An 18,362-nucleotide genomic window follows, 5' to 3' on the forward strand; every position below is an offset into this window, starting at 1 on the left:
GTTAGGGATTACAAACTGGTACCATAATTGTGAAATTGCTCTCAAAGTAGGATGAGAATATGACAAAACGGTCTACGAAGCCAAATTTTGTTAGGACCGATGACAGAAAACCCCAATGCACCCTGTCGAACGCCTTCTCCGCATCCAAGGAGAAGAAGGCGAGAAGGCGAGAAGGCATCCGGCGAGTCTCAGCATAGTAAATCAGGTTAATAAATCGTCGTGTTCCATCTACCGTTTGTCGGTCTTTAACGAAGCCAACCTGGTCGTTATTAATTAAAGATGGAAGAATGTCGTTAATCCTGTTAGCCAGGATTTTAGTATATAATTTTAAATCAATGTTTAGCAGAGATATCGGTTTAAAATTTTCGGGCCTGTTGGGGGCTTTACCTGGTTTAGGGAGTGTGATGATAATTGCGTGTAGCATCTCAGGGGGAATGACACCTGTATTAAAAATTTCGTTCAAGACTATATGAAGTTGAGCAGATAAAATGTGGGAATATTTTTTATAGTATTCCCCAGTCAGTCCGTCTGGGCCCGGGGATTTATTTGGTTTCAAAGAGGAGATCGCCGATGTTATCTCCTCTCTTGATATAGGATTATTCAAAAGAAGTAAATTATCGTTGTTAAGAGAGGGGAGATTAATAGCTTTCAAAAAAGAAGAAATGGAGAGTGACGTCGGTTGGGGGGTGTTTGGATCTAGATGGAGGTTGTACAGGTCCCTATAGTAATCTGCTAGTACGTTTGTGATCATTTGTGGGTTCAACACTTTTCTCCCCTGTTTGTCGTAAAGAAATGGAATTTTAGATTTTGCTATTTTCATTTTAAAACGATTCGCTAATAGTTTGCCTGCTTTATTAACCTGCCAGTAGAATTGGGTTTTCGTCCTTTTAAGAAAAAAGTCGAATTTAAAGTTTAAAAGTTGGTAGAGTTGAAAACGTAATGACTTAAGTTCCTTAAGCAAAGCAGGGTCTCTGGATAGTTTGTGTGTGTCTTCAATGAGTTTAATATTGTGCAGAATGTCTTGTGTCTTGGCTAATCTACTTTTTTTTTGGGCCGAGGCCAATTTTATAAAGGTACCACGCAAGACAGCTTTATGGGCACACCAATTCGTAAGAATGTTAGTATCTGTAGGGGAGTTAAAATGAAAGAATTCAGTAAGGTCCCGTTCTATTATAGAATTAGCAATTGGGTCACCCAAAATAGAGTGATTGAGTCTCCAGGGGGCAGTAGGCGGAGTGTTAAATTGTTCCCTAATAGATATTGAGACAGGAGCGTGGTCCGACCAGGATATAATTCCAATTGTGGAGGAGAAGGTTTTCTGGAGAAGCCATTTGTCTACCATTATAAGATCAATACGCGAGTATGTGTGATGTGGGTTAGAGAAGAACGTATAGTCTCTCTCCTCAGCGTGAAGGGTTCTCCATGTGTCATATAGGTCCTCTTTAAAGAGAATGTTATAAATGTCTGTGTTTTTATCCGAGGTGTTGTGAGATTTTTATCTAAGCGGGGGGAGAGGACCTTGTTAAAGTCCCCAGCTAATATAATCGCCCCATATCTATGTTTGTTGAGAGTCGTGAGGAGGTGAGAAAGAAATTTCCCCTGTCGCCTATTAGGAGCATTGAGTGATACAATAGAAAACTTTACGTTATTATTATTAATTATGTATCGACCATTAGCATCGTAGATTACATTAAACAAGCGGAACACCACCGAGTTACTAATAGCTATAAGGACTCCCCTTTTTTTTTTTTTGTATTAGGTGTAAAAAAGATATTAGGAAAGTTCTTATGTTTAACCCGAAAGGTGTCGGAGTCTAGCAGGTGAGTCTCTTGTGCACAAATTACATCACATTGTAGATTGCGACATTCTTTCCAAAATAAATTTCGTTTTAAAGGGGCTATTCAAACCTTTCACATTCAAAAGTAGATAGTTTAATCACCATTGTGATAAGTTAAAGTATTTGGGTAAAGTAACGCACCTGCCCAACTCCAAAAATGAAGTAGTATACCATTAACAGTGATCATATAGAAAATTTTCAAACTAGTTGAGTGCAACAGAAACAAAAAACAATTAACTTTAGATAACAACAATAGTGTTCTGTGAGAACATGCCAAAACCGTTAGGTTTACAGTGGCAAGTGAGAGGGTGGATATATGTGAAGTGCATAAGAACATTAAGGCAGAGATAAAAACTGACTGCCCAACCCTGATTCAGTATAGAAAGTTATCACTAACCATACGTGGCTAAAGAATGTCCAGTCAGGAAGAAGCTGGAGCTACAGTCAAAGGAGATTGGCGGAGGAACCGGGTGTATTGGACGAGAGTTCCAGAGGATCCGAAACTTCGAGAAGTCTGCTAACAGGTGTCCATGTACTTCTTGGGACACCCTGGTGCTCAAGTAGGAGATCGGGATCTTGAGTGAGAATGTCTGTGTCCATATGATGAATCCATGGAGGATGATTTTCCAACCGTGGTCCATTCCTGGCGGAGAGGGGAAGGTCTCTTCTTATGCGGAGATGTAGAAGTCTCTTGCATGGAGTCAGGGAACCATTTGTTAATGAGGTGAAGTGCCGCACTGGGATTATGAAGTGTATGAGTGACTCCATTCCTAGTTACAAGAAGCTTTACAGGGAATCCCCAACGATAAGGAATTCCTTTGTCTCTCAGGATTGCAGTGGAAGTAGAGAACGCTCTTCTTCTTTTCAAAGTAGCTGCTGACAAGTCAGCAAATAACGCTATTTTAGAGAAGCGGTCATGTAAAGTAGGAGGATTTTTGGCTGCTTTTAGCACATTCTCTTTGTAGTGAAAAAAATGAATCCTGGCTAAGACATCTCTGGGTACGTCCTTGGAAAGATGAGAGGGTTTTGGAAGTCTGTGGACCCTGTCAATAGTCATATCCCGCTGATCTGCTTGAGGTGTAAGAATTGTAAAATAAGCCATGAGAAAGTCCCTGAGGTCAGAAGCTTGCACAGATTCTGGAATTCCATGGAATCTGATATTGTTTCGTCTAGATCTATCTTCTAGGTCTGCCAATTTCAATTTGAGTTCAAATAAATCATCAGTCATTTCGTTTTGGTTGTCTACTAGAGCGTTATGAGCGTCAGTAAATTCCCCCATCTTTTCCTCAAGGTGTGCAGTTCGTTCCCCTATGTTGGTAACTTCTTTGGATAAGGTACTGAGGAAGAACATAAAATCTTGTTGTAGGGATTCTCGGAATTCTTGAAATAAAGAGCGAATAGTGGTTTCCATTGTAGGTGAGAGTTTAGAGTCTTCCACTGAGGTGTGTGAGGCAGCAGCCTCTGAGGGTGTAGTAGAGGCTGCTGGGGTGGGTTTGGGAGGCATAGTTGAGCACGTAGAGGAATGAATAGGTGATAGCGGGTGAGAATCGCTTTGTGTAGTTTCCGTTGAAGAAAGTAGAGTAGATAGCGATGGGTTGCTGTCTTTTGGAGAGTAAAATGATGTAAGTTTAAGCGGAGCCTGTTTTTTAGACCGCCGGCTGGGCATAATGTGAGTTGATACAAAGTTGGAGGGAGCGTAGTGATCCGTATCAGGATGCTTTCACATGCCCTTCAGTAGGCAAAGATATAAATGTGTTAATGGAGAGGCAGTTGTTATGTAATACTGCCCACCTGTGATAGTAGGTAAATTTTGTAGTATAGTTGAAAATAACTTTTTTTTTTACTTTATTTTTTTTATTTATTTTGTCCCCCTTGTCCCTTTCCTCCTCCGAAAATCGGACACCAAAATGCCCAGTAACCGGGTAGTCTAGTTCTGCTCTCAACAGAACAGCGTTTGTAATATGGCTGGGATTGCTGTGTGTCTTGGCCGGGAGCTTTCCTTCCCCTCAGCGTGTGAGGGCCGGAGCTACAGTGATGAGAAAATGGCGAAGGGCTGGGGTGAAAATGTCCCTTACCCTGCCTGTGTCTCGCTCCGTATCGGTGCTGGAGTACTGGAGTGCCGTATCGACGACCGGAGCGATGGGATCGGTGCGGCCGCTGTCAGGATGTGGCAGAGCTGTTTCTGTGCCGGGCAGCGGATGGTGATTAGGGAGCGAGGAGATAAGATGGCTTCGCGCGGTTTTCTTCAGAGCCGCTATTTTCTCTGCAATAAGGAAGGTCCGCGGCGTGAATCGTGTCTGGTATGTGCTCCAGGGATCACGGTGGTCCGAGACCCAGCTTGCCGGTGTTTTAGCCGTGTATAAAGACGGTTTGTGCCGGTATTATCAGGGTTGTTTGGAGAGGAGCTCAGCCATGCATCCTCTCTCTTCAGCTGCAGGCCACGCCCCCATATATATTTTTTAATGTTGACATCCCAAAGTATTTTACTAGGGGCATTTTAAAATTTTTTAGTTAACAATATTAGCACCAGTCTGTCCTAAACATTGTATTCAGAAACACTCTCTGAGTACAGGAATGTTAGGCACTGCAGGTTCAAAATTGGAATTTTGACAGATCAGTTTGCTGGGTCCATGTCTCATTTGAGACACAGTAGAAGTCCCATATTTCTATACATTTCCAAAAACTAGACGGCTCAGGGAATCTAGTTAGGGGCCTATTGGCTTGTCCCATGCAGCTGATTCCGCATTAGCACCTTCCAAAGAATTTTTTTTTCACATATTTGAAGACACTTTGCAGTTTCACCATGTTTATTTTTCTGAGTGGATATGTGAAAGAACAAAAAAGGCCTGACCATCAGAGGGCAAGGTTTAATGATTTCTGATGGTTTCAATAGGAAACGGAACGTGTTGGTGCCATTTTTCTAATTGCCACACGTCACTTCTGTTCTATTAAGTGTGTGTGGCGGGCATATAGTTTTCCACAAGATGCACAAGATGGATCCACAAGAGGGCGCGTGGATGTGGAAGAGGATGCTGTAGAGAGGTGTCTCCCTTTCCTGAAGAGGCTGTAGCGAGATAGAAGGGGGTCTCCCCTTTTCTCCATTGAGGCAGGTATGGGACAGTATTAAAATAATTTGGATGGGATACAAGGATACACTCTTGTCATTGTTGATCAATAGAAACCTAATAAATCTTTCCTTTACCCATGATAGTAGTTCTAATAGTTTGGATTTTTTGGATATAACATTTTTTTTCAAGATTTGGAAAATACCATACAAAGCTAAAATCATAGATGTAGATAAAAAAAAAAACCTGGATGCCAGAAGTGGGCATTACCACCAATCGATTTCCAACATTCCATATGGTCAATTGATAATACATTGGCATAATCGCAGTTTATGACAAGACATTGGGAGGGATTGTATTTTGATGGCCAAAAGATTTAGGGAAAAATACAATAATACACATATGCTTTCCCAGGCAAAACCCAAAATACTGACCAGATACCAGAGAAAAGTATTCTAAATAAGGTAAAAAAGGATGATAAACACAGTTTTGAAGTAAAATGCATTACTAGACATAATGAAGGAGCAGGCAGGCGAAAAACATTCTGGCCAAACATTGGAATATCCTACAACAAGATCATGTTCTGAAAGATCATCTCCCTATAAAACCTAAAATTATGTTTAAGCAAAATAAAACCATAAAGATTATAGTAGCTCCTCCTAGTACCCTTAAGTCTTGTATAGAAAAACCTACATCTAATCTGAACTCATTATAAGGGATCTACAAATATCGCCTTAACACTGTACGATGTGTGCCCATATTCGCACAACTGATAAAAATATTGTGATTTGTACATTTGTTGTAGTAGTACCACGGCCACCAGCTATGCTGCCTGCTCTACGTTTTTCTGCCTCTTTCCCCAATAACTGGTGAAATGTCCAGACACTTACCCTCTGCCGATTAGCTTCCCACAATGTTCGCACTTTCCATAGCGCCCTTCTTGTACACTTTCATAGTGCTCCCAAATTGCGGCACGGAGAGCCTTGGACTCTTTTAGGTGCTGCTTCTACTGCTCTGGCGCTGCGAACACTGGGAGATGGCACATTAATCTCACTCCCTGTCTCTAGACTCTTTGCACCGCTACTTTGGCTACTAACAGTGGTTGTTCTTCTTATTGGCACAGTTACGGTAATGGTGGTGACACTGGTAACTGTGCCAGTACAAACAGGAGTACTGGCCATAGAAATGGTAGCAGGATTGCTATTTTTTTTAATTCTACCAGATTTGGTAGGTTTTGTTGGTAGTGGTGATGATGATGATAGTAGTTACGGAGAAGGTGGAGGCTCAGGGGAAAATTGTGTACTAGTCATTCATAGACTGTTCCCTGAGGAACCTGATTCCTGGTGGTGGTGAATTATTTACAAAAAGCCTCTGTGAGTGAGAACCAGATCGCTTGGGATTGGGAACACCACTCTCAGTCTTGCTGCTAAACCATTTGCCAAACGTGCTCTGCTTGGCACCTTGCATTGTGGAAGAGGAAGATGCTGCTGGGGGCAAAATACTTTTTTTTTTTTACTCACTGGGCTAGTAGTAGTACTAGTTGTGCTACCCTTTAACTTCGATGGTGGTTCTTGTGCTTTCGACTTTCCGTAAAAAAGCGTAGAGCTGGCCGGCCTAGCAGCACTACTACTGCCTGCTATTGGTGCCTTTCCTTTACTGGATGACGTAGATCCTTCAAGCAATGATTCCCCAAATAACAACCGAGAGCTTGGCCTACTTGTCTGACTAGACTGACGCAAAGGCTGCATTATAGAAGAACTGCTGCTGTGGTGGTAGGTGGAGTCTGTCCCTCCCTCCTTTTTTTTAGTCCCAAAAAGAGGACCCATTTCAAACTTTATGTTGTGTGTGTGTGTTGTGTTTAACAGTAGGGGACCGGGAGGAAATAGAACGAAAAGGAAAAAAATGGAAACCCAAAAAAATTTAGAGGAAGTTTCTCTTCAGTGCTACTGATGAAAAACTATGCACAATTGCACTGTGCTGTCGTGTGCAGTCTGCCAAAGTGCTAAAGTTAGTTAACAATTGTTTAACTAAAGCCACTATATGGTGTTATTAACCCGGCCCAAGACAAAATGCCGCCTGGGGCGAAGTTTAAAATGCCGCCCCCCCCCATTATCTACCCTTCCTCTCCCTGCCGCCCCCCCATTTTCTACCCTTCCCCCCCCCCCGTACTTACCTTTCAGCAGTCCTGCGGTGAGTCTCCCTGTTCGGTCTCGGTGCCCGCTTGTAATGCTGAGCGCCGGAAATGACGTCATCTTCCGGCGCTCAACATTACAAGCCGGCACCGAGACTGAGCTAGAGGGCTCGCAGAGGAGAGAGGGGCGCCGAGCGGGTACTGACAACTTGGTAAGATAAAACCACTCGGCACCCTCTCTCTCTCTCTCTTCTCAGCTTTAAAAAAAAAAAAAGGGCTTGGAGCGGTTGCTCCACTCGGCTCCATTGTCGGGCTGGCCCTGTTATTAACTCAAGTTTAACTATTATAATACACTAACTACTAGTAAAACTACTAGCAGTATTTAACTTTCACTTTTAATCAGATACAGAAGCAGACAGATATACTCATACTAGTAGTCATACTACTTCTGCTAAATCTACAAAAATTAGCTAAATAATTTTTTTTCTTACTACTAGTACTACAGCTACCTTGATGCTTTGCTTAGTACAGTTGTTGTCACACAGTCAATCTTTCTTCCAGCACTTCTATGATGGAGCACCAGTGTGGCATTACCTTCCAGTGCTCCACCATAGAAGCCCTGGCGAAAGTGTCGGCAGTGGAGGTAGTCCACACGCATTGTGCAGATGTTAACCGGCCAACCCCGCTAGACACCAGGGAGTCTGGGGGTGCATTGGTAAGTCTGGGGAGGGGGTGATCCTTCTAGGAAGCAGAGTGGCATTTCAGGGGGGCAGAGTGTCACTTCTGGGGGCATAAAGCATATCTGGGGGGCAAGTGGGCATATTTAGGGGGCATAAAGAATATCGGGTTATAAAGCATATCTGGGGGGGCAGAGTGGCACATCAGGGGTTATAAAGCATATCTGGGGCACAGAGTGGCATATCAGGGGGCAGAGGGGCATATCTATAAGTAAGGTGCATTATGAATGGGGGGGGCCTTAAAATGGCTATTACTTTTCTGTCTGTATATAACATATGCTGACAAACTGTATAATAGATACCAAAAATGTTAAAATACATGTATGCCTGTGTATTAGACAAAATACTGTTTTACCATTCCACTAATGTGTATTTTTTCTAAAATAGCACCAAACTTTAAGGGTGCGGCCTATATTCGAGCCAATACGGTAATTATTAATTAATATTAAGAAGAAAAATTGTCTTTTGCTGTTGCTAACACAAAGCACCATCTAAAGCACTGCAGCACCAGTACTAGTAAGATTAGCTTTAATTAAAAATGATGAACTAAATTATTAACTAATTATTATTAAGTAATTAATAATAATTATTAGGGATTTCTTATGTTTATATGATTAATAATTAATTTACAAAATCAAGTTTTAAAAATGATAAAAACTAAGGGAAGACAGTAGGCAAGCAGTAGTCACTGCAGTGCCAGTGAGGCACTGTGTGCTGCAAACTGTCAGCTCAACAGCACTACACAGTTGACAGTTCACAGAAGCACTGAAAAAAAAATATCCTACTTCAGTAAGAGTACACTGTGAGAAATGGCAGGCTAAGGCTATTACCAGTCTCATGCAGAACAATCTCTCCTGTCTCTGTAATGCTCTGATGCAGCACAGCACTGTTGCAAAATCTGTCACAGCAGGAATGAATAAATCTCATGCAAGCTCTGCTCTTATAAAGGCTGTTTCCTACTTCAAAAAAATGCAGCGCAGACATTGGATAAGCCCTCAGCATGATGTTACAAAAGCGAGCTGATTGGACAAACAAAGATCAGCTCACTCAATCAATGTCCTTCCTCTTTGAAAAATTGGCAGGCGCGCCACGAAGACGAACACAAAAAAACAAGAATCTTCGCTTTGTGCGTCTTCATCTTTGTGTACATTTTCGCCATGTTTGTTTCTGTGGTATTCAGTTTAACCCCTTCAGTCCCCTAGTGGGGACTTGCATAGAGATCACAGAGTGATTGCCGCAGGGGCATCGCAGAGAGGAGAGTGAGAAACCATGTTTCTCACTCTCCTCACATGCTGAAAGACAAATCCGCAATCCAAAAAAACACTAAGATACAATGAATAGTAATTTTTAAAAAAAGTGAGCTAAGTGATGTAATTGTGACATCACTGGCATTAATAACATGTTCAAGAGGTCCCTAGGAGGACCTCTAACCATACTGCGCTAACCATTTAAAATAAAATGCAAAAAATAAAAAATAAAACATTTAAAAATATAAAAAAGAAAAAACCCTTACATCCCATTGCCCTAACACAACATCTAAAAAATTTAACCCTCCTGCCCCCATTTACAACCCCCAAACCCATTAAGCCATAAGTGTAAAAAATACCACCCTAAGGGTGTGGCTCTCCTTATACATAAGGTGGTCCGCTTCCATCTTCTAGACGAATGGGCGGACGACGAGGGGCGCTGCGTGTTTGTCAAGGGCTATGTGGGTTCCCAAAAGGTTACCCTGGTGAATCTGTATGCCCCCAATAAATCTCAGGGTCGCTCTATTATTGCAATACTTAATAAACTGGCGGACTTCCAGGAGGGGGTTACTGTCCTGGGTGGGGACTTTAATATGGTTTTTGACCCTCTTGTGGATACTTCCTCTGGTAGGTCGCGCCTGCCGTACTCTAATATTCGCAAGGTTCTCAAGCACCTTAAATTCAACCAGCTTGTTGATACTTGGCGTACCCTGCACCCTGAGGAGAGGGATTATACACACTTTTCTGCTCCCCATGCCACCTACTCCAGGATTGACACCTTCTTCATTTCCCACTTCCATCTCTCCTTCTTGCGCTCTGCTGTGATCAGCCCTTCTACTATTAGCGATCATGCTCCGGTGTTTATTAGGCTTTCCCTGATTGCTCTTCCCAGGCCCCGGTGGAGTTGGAGGCTTAATGAGTCTTTGTTGGATGACCCCGGTAATCTGTCGGCTCTGTCGTCTCATATCACTGACTACTTCACTGAGAATACTACCCCGGACGTTCCCACCCCAGTCATATGGGAGGCCCATAAGGCGGTTGTGAGGGGGTGCCTGATTGGTATGGGGGCCGCGGCTAAACGGCAGCATTCGGATGCTGTTCTGTCTCTGGTTAAACAAATTGAGTCCCTGGAACTGCGGCACAAGGCCACTCTCCTTCCGTCGCTCCAGCTTCAGCTTACCACTCTTCGCGCTCGGCTGGCGACTATGCTAGACACCCGTATCAAACGTAACTTTTTTTGCTGACGCGACATCTTTTCTATGAGTTCGGGGATAAGCCGGGCAAGTTGTTGGCGAGGGCTTTGAGGGCGAAAAGGGCTCAAACCTACCTAACTAGGATCCGAGATCGGCATAACAATCTGCATTTCCACTCTCATAAAATTGCCGAGTGTTTCCAACAATACTACTCCTCCCTTTATAACCTTCCCCCTGAATCCCGCCCTGGCCTAGATATTCCATCCGCTACCTCCGACTTTTTGGGCGCACACCTTACCCGGGTTGCTACTGCGGAGGATAGCGCGGCTTTAGAGGATCCGATAACTTTGTCGGAAATCGAATTCGCTGTTAAAAATTCCCCCCCCAGGCAAGAGCCCGGGCCCGGATGGTTTCACGGCCGTTTCCTATAAAAAGTTCCTCCCGCTCCTGGGCCCCCATTTGGTGACCCACTTCAACGCTATTGCCAGTGGTGAGCCCTTCGACCCCCGGGCGCTCGATGCTAGTATTGTCGTGCTTCCGAAGCCTGAAAACAATTTGGACCTCTGTAGCAGTTATCGGCCGGTCTCGCTGATCAATGTTGATGTCAAGTTGTTTGCCAAGGTCCTTGCTAACCGCCTCTGCCCCCTTCTACCTGGCCTGATTCACCCGGACCAGGTGGGGTTTGTGCCGGGGAGGGAGGCGCGAGATAATATGATCAAGGTCCTTGACTTGCTGTCACATGCACACAACTCTGGTACCCCCCTAGTCTTAGCTTCGATGGACGCCGAAAAGGCATTTGATAGGGTCTCCTGGCCCTATCTGTTTCAAGTTCTGGAGGGCATTGGCCTGGGCCTTAGGTTCCTAACGTGTATACGCGCTCTCTATTCCTCCCCGGTCGCCCGGATTAAAGTAAATGGCATACAGTCTGATCAGGTCGTTCTCTCCAACGGTACGAGACAGGGCTGTCCCCTCTCCCCCTATTGTTCCTCTTGGTGGTTGAGCCCCTCGCGGCGGCTGTCCGCGCCCATTCGGATATCGTGGGGGTTATACCCTAACCCTAACCCTAACGCCGATGACATCCTGGTGACGCTCTCTGATCCGGGTCGATCCCTCCCTGCATTGCTGTCGGTTCTCGACCGCTTCTGCTTTATCTCTAACTATAAGATTAACCTCTCAAAATCGGAGGTGATGGGGTTTCGTCTAGCGCCGGAGTTGTCCCATCGTATCCGCACCACTATGCCTTTCCGTTGGAAGGATGATTGGATTAAGTACCTGGGGGTTCTTATACCCGCGGAGCTGTCCCGGATCCGGTCCCTTAACTTTGATCCCCTTTTGAGTTCTCTCCTTTCTGATCTCCACAAATGGGCCTTCCCTCACGTGTCCTGGTTTGGGAGGGTCAGCGTCCTCAAGATGAACGTTCTCCCCCGTTTTTTGTATCTGTTCCAGACGCTGCCTATTTTCCTCCCTCGGTCGTATTTTCGAAAATGTCATGGGGCCTTTCTCCGCTACATTTGGAGGGGCAAGCCGCCTAGACTTTCCTTCTCTTACCTGACGAGACCTAAGACGTTGGGGGGGATGGGCCTTCCTAACCTGGAACTCTATTGGAGGGCTGCTCATCTTCGTCGTGTGGTGGAGTGGTCCGTTGGCGCGCGTCGTCTCTGGGTGTCTGTAGAGGCTGCTGCGTTATCCTGCACGATTGCCGCTCTCCCTTGGATTACTAATCCTCAGCGCTGCATCTCCCATGCTTCAAACCCCTTGATAGGCCCCACCCTGAGAGCCTTCGGGCATGCTGTGCGTATGGGGGGTCTAGTGTCTGTTCCCTCACCCGTTTCCCATCTCGGGTCACCCGGATTTTGCCCCGGGCCGTGATGTGGCTCGCCTAGCGCCTCTTCTACCTGCCGGTGTCTCCACTCTACGTGTCTGCCATGTGACGCGGGGCTCCACTCTTAAACCCCTGCCTGAGTTGACTGGGACGGCGACTAACTCTTTCTTGACCCTTTTCTCTCTGCCTTATACGCTATTTTACTTTCCCCGGCGGTTGTTGCTAAACCCTATTATTTTAGCCTCTGGGAAAATGATCTGGGCCTTTCTTTCTCACTGGGGGATTGGGAGAGGATGCTTCTGATTGTTCACAAGGGGACTGTGTCCAGCAGGGTGCAGGAAACCCTCTTCAAAATTGTTACCCGGTGGTATAGGGTGCCCCTTGATTTACATAGGTTTCTGCCTCAGATCCCCCCGACGTGCTGGCGATGTAATTCCCATCTGGGTTCCCTCTTCCACATCTGGTGGACTTGTCCTGCTATTAGGCCCTTCTGGGACAAGGTTGCCGAGGTTATTCGGGAGGTGTTGGACCCTACGTTTACGGCTACTCCGGCCGCTATACTCCTCCACTATAACTCAGTCCCGTATCAGGCCTATAAGGGCTCAATTAAGTTCCATTTGATCAGGGGTGGGCAATTAATTTTCCCATGGGGCCACATGAGAAATTGGAATGGTTTTAGAGGGCCAGACCTCTACAAACTACAAACTCCGAAGCCTTGTCCATTTTGTTAACTTATGTGCTGTTTAATAAAGTTATGCAAGCCTACGTCATTGGTAGAGGTGCTTGAATAAGTAAGGCCTGAATAACTATTAGCACAGCACAGAAGTGAACAAAATGAACAAGGCTTCGGAGTGCATACCGTATTTTTCGCTCTATAAGACGCACCTGCTGATAAGACGCACCTAGATTTTAGAGGAGAAAAAAAAGGAAAAAATATTTTGAGCTAAAAAATGGGCTAAAATATTTATTACAATAACTGAATAAGCTATGAACACAGTAAGACACACGCAGTAAGACACACACAGACACAGTAAGACACACACAGACACAGTAAGACACACACAGACACAGTGAGACACACACAGACACAGTAAGACACACACAGACACAGTAAGACACACACAGACACAGTGAGACACACACAGACACAGTGAGACACACACAGACACAGTGAGACACACACAGACACAGTGAGACACACACAGACACAGTAAGATACACACAGACACAGTGAGACACACACAGACACAGTAAGACACACACAGACACAGTAAGACACACACAGACACAGTGAGACACACACAGACACAGTAAGACACACACAGACACAGTAAGACACACACAGACACAGTAAGACACACAGACACAGTAAGACACACACAGACACAGTAAGACACACACAGACACAGTGAGACACACACAGACACAGTAAGACACACACAGACACAGTAAGACACACACAGACACAGTGAGACACACACAGACACAGTGAGACACACACAGACACAGTAAGATACACACACACACAGTAAGACACACACACACAAACACAGTAAGACACACACACACAGTAAGACCTCCCTCCCTAACCCCCCTTCTCAGTATCTCCCCTCTAACTCCCTAACCCCCCCTTCTCAGTATCTCCCCTCTAACTCCCTAACCCCCCCTTCTCAGTATCTCCCCTCTAACTCCCTAACCCCCCCTTCTCAGGATCTCCTCCCCCCCGCCCCGGTCACTTACCTTAAACTCCTGTGTTGGAAGCGTGAGGCGTTTGTCTCGGGTGCCGGCGCTTCACTGCTGATCGCCGGCGTCTGACGTCATATGCCGGCGCCCAGCGTAAAGCGCCGGCACCCGAGACAAACGCTTCCAACACAGGAGTTTAAGGTAAGTGACCGGGGCGGGGGGGGACACCGGACTCATTGGTGAGTCACCAGGACACTCTTTGCGGGCCGGTCCGAGCTATTCAGCGGGCCGGATGTGGCCCGCGGGCCGTGCTTTGCCCAGGTCTGCATTTGATAAATGCCGCGCTTACTACCCTTCCCCGCTCCTGGAGGTCCGTCGTCCCTCCCTCTGTATCTGCCTGGTTTCGCCGGGTGGAATTTATCTACCAAATGGAAGTCCTTTCTAGCGCCTCCAAGGGCCAGGACCATACGGTGGAGCTTAAGTGGTTCTATTGGCGATCCTCCCTGGATGGTCGCTCGGACCTCTCTCTGACATGATTCTCTCCACTTTTTACCCCTCCACACCGGGTCTCTGATTTGATTTGACTTGATTTATTCTACATTTTCCTTTTATGCCTTTTTATCTGCCGCCACACAGGTCTTTGTTTTGGTTTGGTTTACTTGGTTATCGTACGTACCCGTCCTGCCTGGGTCTTCTGACTCGATCCTACTACTGTTTAGGTATGCCATATTCCGGAGCTTGTTGCTTTCTCTGTGTACTGTGTTTATTTCTTCCTCCGTGTGCTACTTTTGTTGCCACATGTCTGTTACACAATTCTACCTGTTATTGTCTGTAACTGTAACCATCTATTGACAGGCACTTTGTTGTGATACCCTTTCAGACTGTAACTGTGCGGGCGCTTGTCGCTCTTATCGTGGTGCTTATTGCCTACCTTACTTGTGCCTTATTATTGCTGTGTCGTTGTGTAATGTCATGTTGTTCTTCAATAAACGGAGAATTAACAAAAAAAAAAATACCACCCTATAGGGTACTATATGTAAGGGATAGATATGGCCCTCTAATAAGAAAAAAACTAAGGATGTGGGGTATACCGTAATCAGGAGATGCAGCTAAACAATTTTGGCCGGGTTACTCTGCCGTAACACATACCCTGTGCAAAAAAATGTAAGCAACACAGAAGTGTTAGTGGAAAAAAAAAAGCGCAGGAAATAATTTCTGTGGCCATCTTTGACAGTGATTGATGGCCAAATAGCTGCATGAAGGGTGCCCAAATACCCCTCATATGCTAGTTTGGGTTGTCTGCTTTACAGAAATATATACTTTTGTGGGTATTTTGGTTTATTTGTTTTAAATCAGAGTTGCTATCCCATCATACCTAATGTAAAAATTCTACGAATAATGTACACCTTATAGCATGTTCACTATAAATGCTGGCAAAGTATGAAAATTCTATATAAATTGGTATTTCTGAAATCAAGACACCTGAATTGATAAATTTTCCATCACTTTACTTAATTTTGTGAGGATTCAGAGGGAAAATATATAAAAAATTAGGGTTTTTTCTAATTTTCGCTAGTTTTTACTAAATTTCTCATCCAAAATTTTCAGCTAATTATGTAACTATGGTATCAAAAGAAAACAAATTCCCAATTTCATAAGTCACAAAATAGAGATAATACATTGTCTTTGTAGCACTTCAACAAGCAATAATCAATATAATCAATAAAAAACAGTGCAAACTGAGAAATAATGCAAATACAATTTGAGAGACATAGCTCTAGACAGACTCAGGCAGTCTCTCACACTAAGACACGCACACACACATAGACTCAGGCAGTCTCACACATACACACAGACTTAAGCAGTCTCACACACACACAGACTCATAAAAATGAAAAAATGGTTCTGCACTCAACTCCCAGAAAGCTGGGTGCTAGCAGGAAAAAAGGGACAGCATAAACCCTCTTGAAGCACACAAACAAAGAAAAGGAATCACCGCACTCCAAACAGCTTCCAGTCTCTAGGACACTTTATTAAGCGAGAGCAAACAAAAGCAACGTTTCGGCCAAACAAAGCTTGACAAAGGCCCTGTTTGGCTGAAACGTTGCTTTTGTTTGCTCTCGCTTAAAAAAGTGTCCTAGAGACTGGAAGCTGTTTGGAGTGCTGGGATTCCTTTTCTTTGTTTACACACACAGACTCAGGCAGTCTCTCCCACACACAGACTCGGGCAGTCTCATACACACACACACAGACTCAGGCAGTCTCGTACACACACACAGAGACCCGGGCAGTCACACACAGTTTCAGGCAGTCTCTCACACATACACACACACAGAATCAGGCAGTCTCTCACACACACACAGACTCAGGCAGCCTTACACACACAGACTCAGGCAGTCTCTCACGCACACACAGACTCAGGCAGTATCTCTCACACACAAACTCAGGCAGTCTCTCACACACACACAGACTCAGGCAGTCTCTCACACATACAGACTCAGGCAGTCTCTCTCTCACACACACACACACAGACTCAGGCAGTCTCTTACACACACACACACAGACTCAGGCAGTCTCACACACAGCCGGTGGACATCTGCGAGATGCACGTAGAGAACCTCTGCTCGCCAGTTCGGCCGGGTCTTCTATGCTGGTGCTCAGTCATAGAAGCCCTCGCACAGACATTCACCGGCTGCCAGAGAGAGCCGCTGGGGGTTCTATCTCTAGATTGTATGCTTGTTTGAGCAGGGCCCTCCTTACCTGTTCTTTCTGTAAGTCAAACTGTTATGTTACATACTACTTAATATGTCCTGTCTACCAATTGTACAGCGCTACGGAATTTGATGGCGCTATATAAACAATAAATAATATGGTGTAGCACCAGAAGTTCATAGAAGCCCCGGCGGAAATGCCGGCACCAGCGGGGGTTGTCTGCATTGCGCAGACTTCCACTGGCTGCCAGAGAAGGGGATCCGGGCCCCTGCACTGCTGCAGGGGAGATGGCTCCTAACCCTGCTGCGGGCAAGGGGAAAAGAAAAAAAAACACCTGCCCAGTGCCTGGAACTGCATGTCCTGGGTGTCGGGTGATACTGCATGCCCTGGGGTAGCAGAGGTAGCTGAACCCACATAGCAGAGACAGTATAGCGGACTCAAACGGTAGCCAAGCACAGCAAGACAAAGCCAAAAACAGGGAAGTCCAAGGTCGGGGGAGGCGGCATGGAAGCAAAGTCGAGGATATCCGAGGTCGGGGCAGGCAGCACAGGATCAAGGTCAAAAGACAAGCCAAGGTTTGGTACACGGTAGACACAGATATAGCACAAGAACTGGAAACACAATAACCCAGAGCAAACAACAGTAATACTCTGAGAATCATCCAACTGACGTGCTGTGTCATCCTGCAATAGTAATAGTACACCGATCAGCAATAACATTATGACCACCTGCCTAATATTGTGTAGGTATCCCTTTTGCTGCCAGAACAGCCTTGACCTGTCATGGCATGAACTCCACTAGACCTCTGAAGGTGTGCTGTGGTGTCTGGCACCAAGATGTTAGCAGCAGATCCTGGAGGTGGAGCCCTCCATGGATGCATCCTGGTGCCATGTGTTTTCTGTGTATATGACGCACATGCACCTGACCATCCACATAATGTAAAAGAGTGGCCAAGGTCGTGACGTGATTTTATTTCATATGCTTTGATATGCTGCTTTGCTTTCTACAAAGAGGTGAGCAAAAATATAGATATATAGAGTATTTCAGCAGATGTTATTTATTTTTATTTTGCTATAATTTCTCATAAAAGGTTGCTGTACAAAATTGGGTTAAAAAGTTGATAATGGAAACAAATATGTTTTGTGGAGCACTTAAGGGTAGTGTCTAATTTTCACTTTAAGTGATCAACAAATTTGGTTTGGATCTGCCCACCCCTGCATCTCGGGGTTGCATAACATGGGTGCCTGGGGACACGAACCTGTGGCAACCACCTCAGCATCCCCCTGTAGCAAAACTGGGGGGTCAGGCCAGTACATCAGTACCAGTAGTGTTCTTCTGGCATCCAACAAACCCAGATTTGTCCATTAGACTTCCAGATAGTAACAAAAATTCACTTCAGAGACCAGTGGCAGTGTGCTTTATACCAGTCCAGTCAATGCTTGGCATTTTGTATAGCGATATTTGGCTTCTGTCCAGTTGTTTGGCCATAAAAACCCATTTCATGAAGCACCCGACACAAAGTGCTTGTACTCATGTTGCTTCCAGAGGCAGTTTGGAGCTCTGTAGTGTGTCTGTGTGGTCTACAACTTCATGCCTGAACTATTTTTATGAACCATAATAGTGCTAATGTTTGTCTATTGATGACCCATCCTCACCTGCTGCTTCCAAACTACTTTCACTCTCCTCCTCCCTCGGACTCTCACAATGGACTAACTCCCCAACACACCGTGGCGTTCATCAAATAGATATAGTGTTCTCCCACCATTGTTCCACATCTCAGTTCTCCAACTCTCCCATCTGTCTGTCTGATCACAGCCTGCTTACATTTAATCTCAACATACCATACACACCCTCCCTACCTAAGAAACCACCACAAATCAAAGCAACCTCAACACTCCACAGCTTTCAGATACACTATGGCCCCTCCTCTCAAGT

At 45.1% G+C, this 18,362-nt stretch overlaps 1 protein-coding gene across 1 annotated transcript in view; it reads left to right on the forward strand.

Annotated features, from left to right (window-relative positions):
* LOC149282087 (cAMP and cAMP-inhibited cGMP 3',5'-cyclic phosphodiesterase 10A-like) overlaps positions 1–18,362 on the forward strand; it is a 314,224-nt gene that overhangs the window by 82,531 nt on the left and 213,331 nt on the right. Inside the window, exon 5 of the mRNA XM_089498623.1 lies at positions 11,621–11,649. Coding sequence (XP_089354749.1) covers positions 11,621–11,649 — 29 coding nt within the window. The remainder of the gene's footprint in view (positions 1–11,620; positions 11,650–18,362) is intronic.

This window comes from Sceloporus occidentalis, unplaced genomic scaffold (genome assembly GCF_023333645.1).
Source record: "Sceloporus occidentalis isolate IW3139 unplaced genomic scaffold, rSceOcc1.0.p SCAF_123, whole genome shotgun sequence".
Taxonomy (NCBI): Eukaryota; Metazoa; Chordata; class Lepidosauria; order Squamata; family Phrynosomatidae; genus Sceloporus; species Sceloporus occidentalis.